Source organism: Pantherophis guttatus, chromosome 5 (genome assembly GCF_059756535.1).
Source record: "Pantherophis guttatus breed Tessera chromosome 5, ASM5975653v1, whole genome shotgun sequence".
NCBI lineage: Eukaryota > Metazoa > Chordata > Lepidosauria > Squamata > Colubridae > Pantherophis > Pantherophis guttatus.
The window spans coordinates 21,405,726-21,421,249 of NC_142067.1; the positions used below are offsets into that span (position 1 = coordinate 21,405,726).

The 15,524-nt window shown below is 37.2% G+C and overlaps 1 protein-coding gene across 2 annotated transcripts in view; it reads right to left on the reverse strand.

Moving 5' to 3' along the window:
- Window positions 1-13,353, reverse strand: part of PSPC1 (paraspeckle component 1) — a 54,817-nt gene extending 41,464 nt beyond the window's left edge. The window contains exons 1-6 of one of the 2 annotated variants that reach the window (XR_015734385.1): window positions 12,725-13,316; window positions 9,512-9,813; window positions 5,534-5,629; window positions 4,313-4,509; window positions 2,831-2,915; window positions 1,894-1,999 (exon numbers count right to left, since the gene is read on the reverse strand). Coding sequence is in view for 1 of the 2 variants with exons in the window: in XM_087894665.1 (XP_087750791.1) it covers window positions 1,894-1,999; window positions 2,831-2,915; window positions 4,313-4,509; window positions 5,534-5,629; window positions 9,512-9,813; window positions 12,725-13,099 (1,161 nt within the window). In the remaining variant the exon portion in view is untranslated. Of the gene's footprint in view, window positions 1-1,893; window positions 2,000-2,830; window positions 2,916-4,312; window positions 4,510-5,533; window positions 5,630-9,511; window positions 9,814-12,724 lie in introns of both variants that reach the window. The other variant, XM_087894665.1, reaches the window with a different exon arrangement.
- Between the last annotated feature and the right edge of the window lie 2,171 nt (window positions 13,354-15,524).

Genomic DNA, 15,524 nt, shown 5'->3' on the forward strand with positions numbered 1-15,524 from the left:
AGGTGAAAGAGATTTTGCATGCTATGTTCCTTTTAAACATTTCATTACTGCATAAGAACCAAAATTCAAATCTCTAACTTTGTTTTTATCAATGTTCCCCTCAGAGCATAAACAATTGATATGCTGATTACTTAGATGGATGAGACTGTAGTTCTAATGGACTCCACCTATTATACCAAAAAAACCCATAACCATTTGAACAGCTACTGGAGCTGCACAGCTATGTAGAGTATGGATCTGAGCAATTTTCAATGTAATTCCTGGAGGTTAAGCAGTCACATAGCTAATATTGGTTATACAGTGGTATCTCGGTACTCGTCGTTAATTGGTCCCAAGAGGTGCGACGACTATTAAAAATGATGAGTACCAAACAAACCAAACAACTTACCATGTGACCCTTTGTTTCGGCCGGGAAAGACTTTCTGTCTGTCCCTTTTTCTATGTCAGCAATCTTCCCAGCATGGCCAACTTCCTATCCACCCTTGGAGACCGTCCCCTGCATCCTTTTGCAGTAACCTTCCTGGCATGGGTGACATCCTGTCTGTTCTCCATGGCCATCCTCCCTTCCTATTGAAGCGCGTCAAGTACCAAACAAACGACGAGTACCGGGACAACATTTTCACATTAAAATGCATCAAGTACCAAATTCAGCAAGTTTTGAAGCAGAGAAGTACCTAGCAGTCAAGTATCAGAGGTACCTAGAGTCAGAGTACTAGGAAACCATTTATTTCACAGGGATTCACAATGTACGGTTATGAGCTGATTTTGAATCTTTGTATTGCTGGTGCAAAAGGAAAAAGCTTTCCATTAAACAAATTTCTGTTCCTCAATGTTTCTCCAGTCGTCTCAATTACAGCCTCCACCCTAGTACTTGCAATTTCCACTATTCTGGACAGAATTTGGTGGAGCAATACACTTCCTATACATATATCTTCTATAAATTTCTCTAAGGAATTTCTCTGCAAAAACACCCACAATACAAAGATCACCTTTTTAGGCACCACACCTGGTTCTAATTAAACTCTTATATATCTGGTTTCCATTAAACATTTATCAAAATATTCCTGATAGATGTTATTTAGGTAGATGGCTGCTGGAATCATTGGTCACCTGACATGTATTTTCTTTTTATACATTTTAAAGACTGTCTGATAGCTCAGGCAGGAATACTTTAAGCAGGCAGATTCTTGAACAGGTGGTTCCTTCCTGTTAATTATACATTTCTTTTCCCATTCTGAACTGCTGGGATACAAGTAGTCCTCAACTTATAACTATTTGTCTAGTGACCATTCAAATTTACAATGGTCTCAATTGTGGTCCTAGGTCAAAGACTACGTATATGTCCCACCACAGAATGCCCACCTTAGGCATTGGGAAATGGAATATTGGAATTACATGAAGGGTTTTTTTCCCTATGGTGGAGAAAGGGCATTCAATCCACCATAATCAACAGAGGAAAATGGAGAGGATAAAAGTTTGGCTTTGTTCATTTTCTATTGTTATTTCATACAAATAGGAAATCCAGGTGTGTTTGTGTTGTAGAATGTCTTCAAACGTAACTACACTAAAATTTAAATTTACCAAACAAATGTTATAATGGACTCTGCATGTATGGAGTAAATTTCCAGAATGATTTATGTTATTTAAACAATGGCATCATTATGCAAATGAGACCATCTAGATTAATTTAAGTCATATGTGTAATAATATTAATAATTAATAATAATTGTTGTAATGTCATCATATAATAACCAATACACTAAAACAAATAATATGCAAATGATTGTGCAAAAAATCAAAAAATTGTCATGACAGATTCTCAAATTTAACTGTCAGGAATAACAGAACTCCTTTCTCCTAATCACATCAATTAGTATAAAGAATTCTACTTACAGTATCCATGAAATTTGGCTTGAAACCTTCTTGCTGTCTCCTCAGTTCCTCCTGTTCTCTCTGACGCAGCATCTCTTCTTCACGTCTCCTATGCTCTTCTTCATGCCTAGCCATTACATATAAAATATGATTTCCTAAAGTTCTTGCTGCATATTTTCATGCAAAAATACTTTCTCTTACAATGCCACATATGTTCAGCCTTACTAGTTGTTATTTTTCAGTTGTTTTTTCACTATAGTTTGACATGTCCTCCATCAGGTTATCTTATGTGATCTTTAGTACATATCTTAGAGATGCTATGCAGTGTCTACATTTCCTTGATGCATATCACAATAAGAATACAATAAAAAACTTATTCTGTAGTATTCTAAAATACTACTAGAATTATCACTATTTATTAATTTATTAATATTTATATAAGTCCATCTCACAGATTTGTGACTTTATATTAAAATGAAGATTAAAAAATGTGTTTGTGTATTGATTTTATTAAAAAATTACCACTGCAACAATAAAAACTTATGAACAAAAAAATAAAAGAAAAACTAGGTGAAAGAAAGAAAAAATATAAAAGGAAAAAATATAGTAAAGGAAAAGAAATATATAAACAAATTACTTCCTCCTTTATCACAAGCATAAACAATTTTTAGTAACATCACCTTCTCTTAAAATACAAATTATCTTTTCTTCCAATATACCATCTCTTATCTAGAAACATATCAAAATTTCATCATTTAATCTGCCACTTCTTACCCAGCAGTCTAATAAAAAAAGGTTTCATTGATACCGTATCATCAATTCATTTAGTAAATTGAAAATAGAGATATTATCTTCTGAAGTTTTTCATAGAAGAATTCACAGACACTGTTAAAACTGTGAAGTTTAAAAGGTTACATGTTGAGCTGCAAAATCCAGTATTTAAAAATCTATGGAATACCTTAATTGTATCTGCTTTCTTTTCTGTAACTCTTGGTTTCGAAGTTCTTCTAAACGTCTCAGTTCTTCCTGACGCCTCATAAGATCTGCAAAAAGTTAAAACAGCTATAGCAATGATTGTTCTGACACAAACACAAGTAGTCCTCAACTTAGAACAGTTCATTTAGTGACCGTACAAAGTTAAAATGGCACTGAAAAGTGACTTATGACTATTTTTCAGTTACAACCTTTGCAGCATCTCCATGATCATGTGATCAAAATTCAGATGCTTAGCAAGTGGTTCATATTTATGAATATTGTTGTGTTCGAAGGTCATGTAATCATCTTTTGCAACCTTCTGACAACAAAGTAAATGGGGAAACCAGATTCACTAAACAAGCAGGTTATTAATTTATCAACTGCAGTGTTTCACTTAAAAGCTAAGGCAAGGTCATAAAATGGGGCAAAATTCATTTAACAAATATCTCAATTAACAACAGAAATTTGGGCTCAATTGTGGTTGTAAGTTGAGGGCTACCCATAGTAGTATACATATCCTCACCAAAATAAGCATAAACATCAGAAAATAGACGTAAATAACTTGAACTCTTCAAACAGGTTATCAGTAAGAACAATTTAAAGAACTAGAAGCAATGGATTTTTAATTATAGAACACATCAATCTTAAGTTGAAGACTTTTTCTCAGGTTTTGGACATATTTTCTGGGACCTGAAATGCTACTCCAAGGTGCAGAAACTACTGAAGGCTAAACCAAACTCTGCCTTTAAGCAAATCGCAATGTACCTGAGCTTTCTCAGCCATGAGACAATAATGTGAAAAGACAGGTGTTAAAGACTGTAATTTGTTATCTCTAACACAATGAAGCAAGCAATTCTGATCAAAATCAACACTTCAGATGGAGATCTGAGTTATAACTCAATTTTTTTTTGCATAGCAACTACTTTATTAATTATACATAATAATATATTATTTCAAATGTTAATATCCAACTTTAAGAAATACGACAGTTAGAATTAGAGTAATGTCAAAAATTGTTGTATGATCAACTAATAAGCAGTTTAATTACAGTCAATTGTAGGGAATTCTGGCTATTCTTTATTTGTTCAATAAGTCAATTTTGTTTGCATCATACAAAAATCACAGTATATTAAGACTTCTGTACTTAATACAGCTCCAGTGCTCTATCTTACTGGGTCAAATAACCAAATGGCTCTGGAGAAAGCTCACTTATAAATTCTTCCTCTACAAAGAAAAACAAGTTCTGTTCAGGAAATCAGCAAAATCTCATACACTGAATGTGTTTGAGAAAGCGCTTATCAAGGGCCAGATATTTGTATTTCAAATATACAGTCCATGAGTCACAAGTCCTTCAATACATGCATAAATTGTTTTGAATTGTATTGAAATGCATTAACCCAAATAATCAGACTATTTCCAATATTCTTCAGCCCACATGATTAAAGCAATAATTTATGAAGAATACCTTGTCTCATCAACATTAACTGATGCTCATGTCGAGCTGCTTCCATTTCTGCTTCTAGCTTCTCCTTAGCTTCTCTAATATTTCTATCAACTTGTTCCCGCTGTTGTTTTTCCATTTCATCAAGAGCTTTCCATCGTGAAGCATATTCAAATTCAAATGTTCCAGGTTGGGCAAAACGTGGGGGCTGTTCTCTCTCCCTAAGAGAAGACACATTTCACCTTAATGCTGTCATTTCATAAATATAACTGCAAATTTGTCTGCAAATTTCTAATTCATTTCTTCAAGGCTTCTGTATAGATTCTTAAATAACAGTGTTACTGATTTTGTTGCCTATGGCTAATTTAGTGCCAAAAAAACCTAAAGCTTGTCTACTTAAGTACAAAGAAAAAAACAAGACTGGGTAATTTAAAGCGGAAGGTGGGAAGTATGCAGCATAGACATTCTTTTCTTCTCAGCTCTTCAAATAAACAAGCCTGGAAATATAAAGGAAGATCAACCATTCCTACTATCTGCTACACCAAAGATGTAATCCCCAATGGGCTCAACTGGTATTATTGGTATGAAATACTGACATGGCAGGGAAGGTTGTAGAAAATTTACTTTGCTGTACGCTTTATTTTTGAGCAGCAGATAGCATAGGAAAATGTTTTTCATCTTGCTAATAATTTCCACATTCTGAAACTTATTTATTTTGCTTCTACCCTATGAAATGGCAAAGTATCTCAGAAAATTTATAGCATAGAAAACAGATCTAAACTCTATTAGTTTCACTGCCTTGGTGATGCAGTGATTAGAGTGCAGTACTGCAGGCTACTTCTGCTGACTGCCAGCTACCTGCAATTTGGCAGTTCAAATCCCACCAGGCTCAAGGTTGACTCAGCCTTCCATCCTTCCGAGGTGGGCAAAGTGAGGACCCAGATTGTTGGGGGCAATATGCTGACTCTGTAAACCGCTTAAGAAAGGGCTGTAAAGCACTGTAAAGCGGTATATAAGTCTAAGTGACAGTGCTATTGCTTTTATGACACAAGTATAATTTTTCAATCATGGCAAGTCTTTTTGTTTCTTATATAATATACAATCAACCGATTTTAAATAATTTTAAACTCTAATTTTATCATGGTACACTGTGCAAGATTTGTTTTAATGAGAATTTTGATTACAATGCTATTTCTTCATTACTTTTTTCATTTCTAATATTCTGTTTTAGAAGTGGGTACTTACTTATGGTACTGTTGTGTTTTTTGCATTAATTTCTCAGGCAAACCATCTTCGTCATCAAATTGTTCCATAGGTTCAACAAGAACAGGTCTAGGTGTTCTTAAAACAAGTAACATATACACAGTTAATCAGGAATATGTAAACTCAAACTCTAGTTTCACACTGTCAATCCACTATGCAAACAGCACAAGTGAACAAAGATCTGCATATGGGAGATACTGGTAGTCCTTGCCTTACAACCACAATTGAACCCAAAATTTCTGTTGCTAAGTGAAATATTTGTTATGTGAATTTTGTCCCTATAACCTTTCTTGCCACAGTTAAGTGAATCATTGCAATTGTTAAGTTAGTAACATGGTTGTTAGCTGAATCTGGCTTTCCCATTGACTTTGCTTATCAAAAGGTTGCAAAAGGTGATTACATGACCCTGGGACATTGCAACCATCATAAATATGAGTCAGTTGCCAAGCATCTGAATTTTGATCACATGACCATGGTGATGCTACAACAGTCATAAGTATGAAAAATAGTCATGTCACTTTTTTCAGTGCCATTGTAACTTTGGTCACTAAATGAACTGTCTGTACGTGCCAGATTAAGTTGTTGACAACAAATAAGTTTTTAAAAACTTATTTTACTTTGACTTGAGGTATCATTCTTGTCAACAAAAGTTGGGCCCAAAGTGGTAAGATTAATTCCACCTCTTATAATCAGAAAGGATCCTGACATTTGAATCTAGTGAAATAAACCAAAGCTCTTCAGTTCTCCAACTTCAACTGAGAAATTAACTTTTTTTCAGAGAAACTGCACAAACACCTAGAAGCAAAAACTTCCCGTTACGTGATAAAAAAAAAACTCCACACAGAATATAGGAAAATATTTTGACTTGATTTCCTAATTGTTTTCTTACTATTGAAAAGTATACTTTTACAGAAGTATACTTTCAGCTGACCAAATCCAGATTGCTACCTATGAATATCTACATATGGAAACCCATTGCCAGAGCTTTGAAGGTTGCTGCTGATTTAAAAAGAGATTATGATGTCTGCCAGTTGTTGTTCTGTGACCCACTTGCTTATGGAAGATTGAGTTATGAGAGACAAATAAGATATCACCTTTCTGCTCCTCTGAGCAGAATTTTCCTCTTTGGGAAAATTCTAAAATGTTTGAGCATATCAAATTTGTAGCAAACATATCCCATGGGATGAGTGGCATATAGAAAAAAAAACCCTGCTTTTTCTATCTCCTACCCCTTGTGAAATTTGAAAATGCCCTTAAACATAAGGAAGAAGTAAAGACATAAAAACACTATTTCTCCCCTCATTGAGTTCCCCAGTTCCACTTAAGACCACAAATGTTAGGAAAATCATCTTCCAAGTGAAGCAGCTTACAAGAATTTGCCTAATGCGTTCAAAGGAGTGGTAGTTATGTGCCAGTCACATGAAGGCATAGTGTGTGATTAAGAGAAAGAGCCCTGAGGAAATACCAACAAAGAAGAGTTTTCATTTATAGATCAGCAGACACAAATGTAATTTTTATTGAAGTTTTTAATTACACAACTAATACAAACTAAACTCATAAAGTAAAAAGAGCAAAAAAGGAATGCAAAGAAAAGTAAAAAAAGCAGAAAAAGGAATGAAATAAAGGAAAAGTCACACACACACACACACACACACACACACACACACACACAGATTTAGTCCTCAATTTATAGCCACAATTGACCTCAGAATTTTGGTTGCAAGTCATGGCGATTGTTAAATCAAATCAACATGTATACAAGAGCCATTAAATAAATCACCATTGTCATTAAGCGTATCATGTAGATGCAAGTCTTAATCAAATTTATTTAATATGCACTTTTTGCTAGAAAACAGCAAAAAAGTCACAAAATATGATTACATGACTGCAGGATGCTGAAACCAGTTGTAAATGCAAGGCAGTTGCCAAGTGCCCAAAATGCATAATTTTTTTAAGTCCATCCTAAATTCAATCATTAAGCCTCTTTTGTATATTCAATAAAAGATATTAATTAGTCAATCCAATTTTTGGTTTATCCTTTGCATTTCCCCTTTCATTCTTTTGGCTGTCATTTGTATTTCACCTTGTAAACCACTTTTTTAATCCAATATTCCACTATTCCTGAATCAAGCAAGATTTGTTCCACATACCTTAATATCCTTTAAACACAGTTTATCCATAGAAACAGACAATGTTGCCAATATTGTTATTGTATTATATATTGTATTATTGTTGTTGATATTGTAGCTAACTAATTTCTGGCCCCATTCTTCAAAGAGTTCTTTAATATTTCAAATGTTATAGTATTTAGTGTCATTTTAGAAATCCCAATCTTCTAATCAAAACCAAATGCAAAGGTTCTTTTTTTTTTCTTTTTACCTGGAATCTTTAGTTCAGTCTATTTTTCAATTTAAATCATCAAGTATGTAATCTGTTATGACCTACAGCAGACGAAATAACTCCTGATACCTACAAAATCTGTTTAGTTTGTAAAGTTCGTTCCAAATTCTTGTAGTAAGTTTCAATATTCCAACTTTGATCGATCCTTAATTTATTTATAATTTTCTTGGTTCAAATTCTTATTTAGCCTTTTCCCATTCATTTCAAATTCTTTTTCTCATAATTTTTTTTTCTTTTATTCTTGAAATCAGGAGAACTGATTAAACCTCCTGATGTCTTTTGTTTCAAATAGGTTAACCAGCTCCCACCTTCAGATATTTTTTTGGAATACCTTGGGATGCATGACCCAATTCTTCTGTGATTGACTTTATTAACTCAGCCACGCTGCTTCAATTTTCAACAATTCCCTTGTGTACTTCCCAAATTTATCAAAATGATTAATTATGACACTTTGTTATGAAGGCCTTTCATCTTATTCTGCCTTGGCTGTTTTACTCCTTTACAGGTAGAGCTCAATTTATAACAGTTCATTTAGTGACCATTCAGTTACAATGGCACTGAAAAAAGTGACTTATGACTGTTTTTCACACTTATAACCATTGTAGCATCCCCATGGTCCTGTGATCAAAATTCGGACATGTGGCAACTGATTCCTATTTGATAGCTGCACTGTCCTGGAGTCCTGTGATAAGCTTTTGTGACCTTCTGACAAGCAAATTCAATGAGGAAGACAGATTCACTTAACAACTGTGTTACTAACTTAGCAGCTACAGTGATTCACTTAATAACTGTGGCAAGAAAGATCGTAAAATGGGACAAAATTCATATGTTTCATGTAGCAACAGAAATGTTGGTATGAATTGTGGTTGTTAAGTCGAGGACTATTTCTACTGTGATATTGTCTGTCTGAACATGTCAAATCTTTACACATCATGGAGAAAATGTATGTGGCCACTAAGAATCAACATCCACATGACAGGTAAACATGACATCAACAGGTAAATGATAATCAATCATTTACCAGATATGCTAATGCTTTCAAAGCCAAGCAGGTCGTCCTCAATTGTGGTTGATTGAGAGGGACTATCAACTCACCCTGTGACCACAACCCATGAACCAAACAGTTTTGCAAATTTGTCTCTCCTCCCATCTGGTTGGTATCTGTAGTTATGTGATCCTTAATTAGCTTTTATTAGATTTCTGAGTGATATTTTCCTTGCTGGTTGACTTCAAGGATTTGGTCACCCTGCTAGGGATTCTTGGGCTTAAGCATTTGGTTTTGAAATGGTAAGAGGAACCACGGAAGTGTTTTAGAGTAAAAGCAGACTCAAAGTATTGAGGATGCTATCATTATTCCCTATAACCTTTGTCAATATCTACAAGGGTGATCTCATAGATAACAAAAACTTACCATATTCTGGACCTTGATAATTTGTTCCTATGCCAGAAGATTTCTTTCATCTATGTTGATTTCTAGGTGGAGGATCTGCCTTGAGAATGCTAGTGGTACATATTTTAAACTCTTAAAATCACAATAAATGTAGCAAAGAGTAAACTTACGTTGTAAGCAAGAATGCGCCATCACCACATCTTTCTAGAGCTTTACGCGCTGGAGGCTTTGCAGCAAATTCCACAAAACCTTTGCCTGTTGCTCTACCACGATCATCTACGACAACAACCGCTCTTTCCACAGGCCCAAACTGAGAGAAAGCTTGTTCCAAAAGCTCATTGGAAACAACTGGTGAAAGATTCTTAATTGTTAAAGCAGCTCCATGGGTGGCAAATCGAATTCGGAGTGGCCTGCTCTTTAAAACTGTTCCATCAAGTTCTGCCTTTGCTATTTCAGCCAAGGTCCTGGACTCCTTTTCAAAAAAAAATGCAAGATATATACACAATTATATTATGTGTAGATATTACATATAATTAAGAATTTAACATTACATGTAATCATTCAGAACCTGTAAAGGTATTTAAATATTTTCCTCTATTACCACTTCTAGCAACAAGACAGATGATCATTTTTGCAGATTAAAAACTGCAGTGGCTGGTGGGAATCTTGCCAATAGTTGCATAGACAATCTCCAGGTTCTCTATCAATTGCAGCAGCTTGACTACAAAGGCTAAAATAAGGAATTAAAAAACATTTTTTCTGCTGTAGAGCAAGTAAGTATCATTACATTCACTGAAGGATTTTTAAACAAGCAATTATGCTTGAACAGGCACTCTTTTCTTTCTCACTAGTATTTAGCTTGACAAGCCTCAAACCTACTGAATTTGGTTGAGAATAAACCCAAGCAAGAGTTTATTAGATCCCTGATTAACTTTAAACTTTACTGGTAACAAACATTTATACCATGTTTCCCAAAAATAAGACCCTGTCTTATATTTTTTGAACTCTGAAATAAGCATTTGGCCTTATTGCCATGCACTAAAAAGCCCAATTGGGCTTATTATCAGGGGATGCCTTATTTTGGGGAACAGGGTAGAAACTAATAGCAAGGTTCTTTGAATGAACAGGTATTCTTTCTCAATAGAAGAGTAAAAGCAGAGAATATCTTTTTTTCTGTCGCTTAATTAACACCTATCAAATTATAACTAAGAACAAGCTATGACTCATAACTGTCAAACTGACTGTTCTACAACAGGCTGGCCAAAGTGGTAAGCCATTGCACATTTGTGTTTTACCTTGAACTATGCCTTGGATAATTAAACTTAAAGCTAGTATTAATCACACTAGCATTCTATAACACAAAATGAGAATACAAAACAATTCTCACTGAAAAAAATCAGTGTGCCCTACAAAACTAGTCATCAACAAGATTTTTCTTCAAATGTATCTGCATAAAAATGCATAAAATTGCATAAAAGCTGAGAAAATTATGAATTGAAGTACACAAAACAATTATGTACTGCAGTTTCAGCAAAACAAAACAAAAATCAGCATGACCATAACCCAATTGGCTTGAAAGACTATTTAAATGAGCCAGCTCCATTTTGAATTTAAATGGATATAGGAAAACTAGGCACCAATTTTCACCTGTACTGCACTGCTCCAACTGCATTATCAGAAAAACTTTATTCATTGCATAACCTGGAATGTGGCTTGTTTCTTAGTTTTATTAAGTTTCACTAAAATAATCCCTTCCACCAGATCCAGGTATTTTAATACATTAAAGAAGCAAATTTATTAATCACATTTACTACCCATCTCACAAGTTATAGATGTTTAAAGTTAATAAAGATACCTAAACTACTATGGTAAACACTTCCACTTCTGCGAGTTTGTGTTAAGGAGAAACTAAAGAAACATTTCCGAAATAAAACATCCTAAACAGGAACTCTAAAGAGCAAAGTATTATGAATATAAACTAATGTCTTCTTAGTAAAGCATTAATCTTTTAAAAAAATGTCTATTCAAGTGTTATGAGAACCAGCTCTATTGATAATGCTATGATTTACTATAAATAAATGAAGCAATTGTAAATAACAATCTTTTAAAATAGATTCCTCCCCATAAATAGTTTAATATTTATCAGTAGAAGCTGAAGATGCTTTGGAAAGTACTGTAACAGTCACTGCACTGCTTTATGTCATCTTTCTGAATGATATCAATACACAAACTGAAAGAGTGATATCCAGGAAATAGCAATTTTTTTCCAAAAGAGAAAAAGATAGAATTTCAGTTATAAACTTTTTTTTTTTTTTTTTTTTTTGCATATTCTTATTACTGGTTTGATCCACACCTACCCAAAGATGGAGGGAAAAAGCTCCTGGAGATGTTACGATAAAGATACGAACTGTTTTTATTATTTTGTAAAAAATATATACAGGTAGTCCTCAACTTATGACCACAATTGAGCCCCAAATTTCTGTTGCTAAGTGAGACATTTGTTAAGTGAATTTTGCCCCATTTTATGACCTTTCTTGCCACAGTTGTTAAGTGAGCCACTGCAGTTGTGAACAATCACGGTTGTTAAGTGAATCTGGCTTCCCCATGGACTTTGCTCATCAGGTCACAAAAGAGGATCACATGACCCTGGGGCACTTCAACGGTCATAAATATGAACTACTGGCCAGGCATCTGAACTTTGACCATGGGGATGCTGCAAGTGTGAACGAACAAGTCACTTTGTAACTTCGGTCAGTAAACGAACTGTTGTAAGTTGAGGACTACCTGTACAATAAGCATGCCCCTCTCGGCAATACTTCGTCGGGACAAGTATAATAACGCAATTATTAAAGACAGCACCGGCGACCAACACGTGGACGGGAACTGAACGGAAGCGCAGTACAGCTGCAACAAGGAAGGGCCCTTTTTTAGGAACGGTCGCGCGGCAACACCGAATTTCAGCCACGTTTTTTAACTATCATTTTACACCCGGGAAGGAGTCCTTTATAAAGGGAACTCCATTTAAACCGGGAAAATCTGGTAAACGTTTTTGATAGCGGGCGCCTGTGTTGTAGATACTCCCGAGTTTCAACCCCTCAGCAAAAGAAAAAGAGCAAAAAAAAAAAGGGGGGGGAGAGGACAAAGCGGCCGGGGAGGCCTGGCGCGCGCCGGGCGTCTGAAGCAGAAGGGGGGGGGGCGCGTACCCGTGGCGAGGAGCGGGGGGGGGAGGGTTCCTGGCTCGGCCGCCAGCGGCAAAAATCCCCCCCCCTCGAAGGAGGGGGAGGAGGACGTGTTTCATGAGGGCCATGCGGTTATTTCATTTGGGGAGGCGAATGAATCCCCTTCGCGCCCTCACGCCAAGAATTGCGGGCGCGGCTTCTCACCAGGCGGATGAAGCCGAAGCCGCGGTCGCGGTTAATGAAGACCTCGCTGGGCTCCCCGTAGCGCTCAAAAAGGCGTTTAAAGTCCTCCTCGGTGATGTCGGTGGGAAGGTTCCCGACGAAGAGGCGGCATCTTTGCGTATAGCTCTTCTCGCCGGGCTTGAGGAAGCTCTTAATGTCGACCGTAAAGCCTCCGCCGCTTCCCTCCTCTTCCTGCTTCGCCATCGCCAGAGCGGCGGCCAAAGCTTCGTTCTCGGACGGCTTCTCCAAACCTCTCAGCGCCTTCATCGGGCCGCCGCCCACCATGCTCATCGGAGGTGCCGACGCCGGAGAACTGTTCTCGATCCTCACTTGCTTCAGGTTCCTGTTGGCGGACATAGCTCGAGTTTTCCAACCGTACGGATCGCCAAGTGAGACGGCAAGGAGGGGAAAGAAAGCGCACCAAGAGCTCTCCGCTCAGTCGCTGCTTCTTTCGAGTGCTGTAAGGAAGGAGAAGGGGAGGGGGGAGGAGAAAAGGAAGTCCAAAATGGCGGCAAGATCACTACCCACTGAAGACTAGTAACGTCGCCCCGCCTCTCGCTTCCTTGGTGCGCATGTGCACGAGATTTGAAAGGCTACCGGGCAACATGTTCGAGTTAGAATCGGGATGCGCCTGCGCATTACGCTACCGCTAGAGTGGCAGAAAGACCCCGCCTCTTTAATTGTGGCATGCTTGACCACGAATTGCAGGGGAAAAAATCACCATCAGCCGAGTTCACAAAACACTAATTCATAAACTACGGTTCATAAAGCACAGTAGATTAGCTTATACAAAGATAATAACTAGAATAAAGCAAAATATATTAATGGGAACCTTTTTATCATTGCATAAGGTACATCTGTTCATCCTGGCCATGTAAGAAGTTGTAGGAAGTTAGCACCCACCCCTCTCCTAGGAAAATGAAATATTCTAGGAAATATTAAAAAGGCAGAATATTATATTTTCCCTAAAGGAGAAACATGTTTGTAAAGACACACTCAGAGCCTCACCTCCCTGCCCCCCCCCAGCACATATTTTGGTGCCAACCAATCTACAAAGACAAAGGCTGGGCCAGCTTATCTACAATACAAAAGACATGGCCCTCAGGACATGATAGGATTAGCCCTCACTCAAGATTCAAACCAGGACAAAGCCATTAAGCCTGTTAAAAGAAATATCCTTCTGGGTTCAGCTCCAAGTGGGGAAAAAGACACTGGAAACATGGAGACTGCTTGGAAAGATGGTTTAATGGTGGAAAGGATCACATGGCTTGAGTTCCTGAACAGAAAAAGGGCGAGATACAGTGAGTCCCCAGGTTTTATGCTGTAAGGTTCCAAAATACACTTGAGTCACCAGAATGCCAAAGAGAGAGACTCAAGACGAGGCTTGCAAAAAAACAGATTTTATTTATGGCCAAAAACAAAATACTGGGTGGAACTATATCCAGAACATACAGATACAATGCATGCGACGAGATAGCCACCCCTTGGGGAAGGTATGGCGTCCTTTTATACCCTCAGAGATGTCAGCTTAGTACCCAACTCTGGCCTCCCAATCCAGGCCCGTGCATTCCTTGTTGCCCTGCAAGGGGGAATAGAAACTTCCCAATTAGTCATCTTGAGCATTTCTTTGTTTACTCAATTGGTCACTTTGGCCCCCTGACCCTGGAAAGTAGGAGTCTATCCAGATCAACATAAATTAGGACTGAGGTGTAAATTATCTCTTGGAGATACGTACCATGCTCTTAGATGGCACAAGAAAAAACAGGGAGAAGATTGTTATGGGTTCAGGTCAAATGGCAGGGACATATGTTTGACAAATACCAGATACATTACAGGCCTAATAACAGAATATGTTTGTTACAGGAGATACAAATATAAAGGCATAATATATATGATACAAATACAAAGGCATATATGTATTACAGGAACCTAATGGTTACAGAATCTAGTATATCAGTATATCACATCCTAGTATTATTTATTATATCATTATTGTTTCCCTTCAATGCTTTCTCTGGCTTTGAACTTCCTGGGGCCCCGAAAGAGTATCCTGATTGGTTGTCAGACTCCCAGGGGGTGGGGGTCTTAGCTAGCCTTGCTGGCTGATGTAATCTTCCCGGGTGCCATGTGGTGAGTTTCTGTCCTAGATGGGTCCCATTGTGTTAGTTTCTGTTGCTATTGTGTTGCAGATTATGGCCCATTAACAAAGGGGTGTGGGGGGAGGCAGGAAGCTGCTTGTCTTTTAAAACATGTTTCTCCATTTCTCATCCAGGGAAATATAATATTCTGCCTTTTTAATATTTCCTAAAATATTTCATTCTTCCAGGAAAGGGGTGGGTGCTAACTTCCTACAAGCCATAATAGGAATTGCCCAAAGCCCCTTCATTACATCACCCAGCAAGATTCAACCAAGCTTGGGACTCAAGACACTACAAAGTTACCCCTGCATGGATCCATGGGAGTCTGACACCCAATCAGAATACATTTCTTTCACATTGAAAGAAAGCTCCAAGGCAGAGCCCAAGAGGGGGTATAAATCTCTTTCCCTCTCTCACCCATGTGCTCATTTTGCCCAGGACCCAAAAAACCCATGTGGTCCTGTCCACCATTAAACCATCTTTCCAAGCAGTCTCCATGTTTCCAGTATCTTTCTTCCCACTTGGAATTGAACCCAGATGGACATTTCTTCCAACAAAGCAATGGCTTTTTAACAATATATTAGATTTACCTTAGCTGTACTTTTACTTTCAAGATTTTGTTATTTTTTAATTCCAGGAGACAA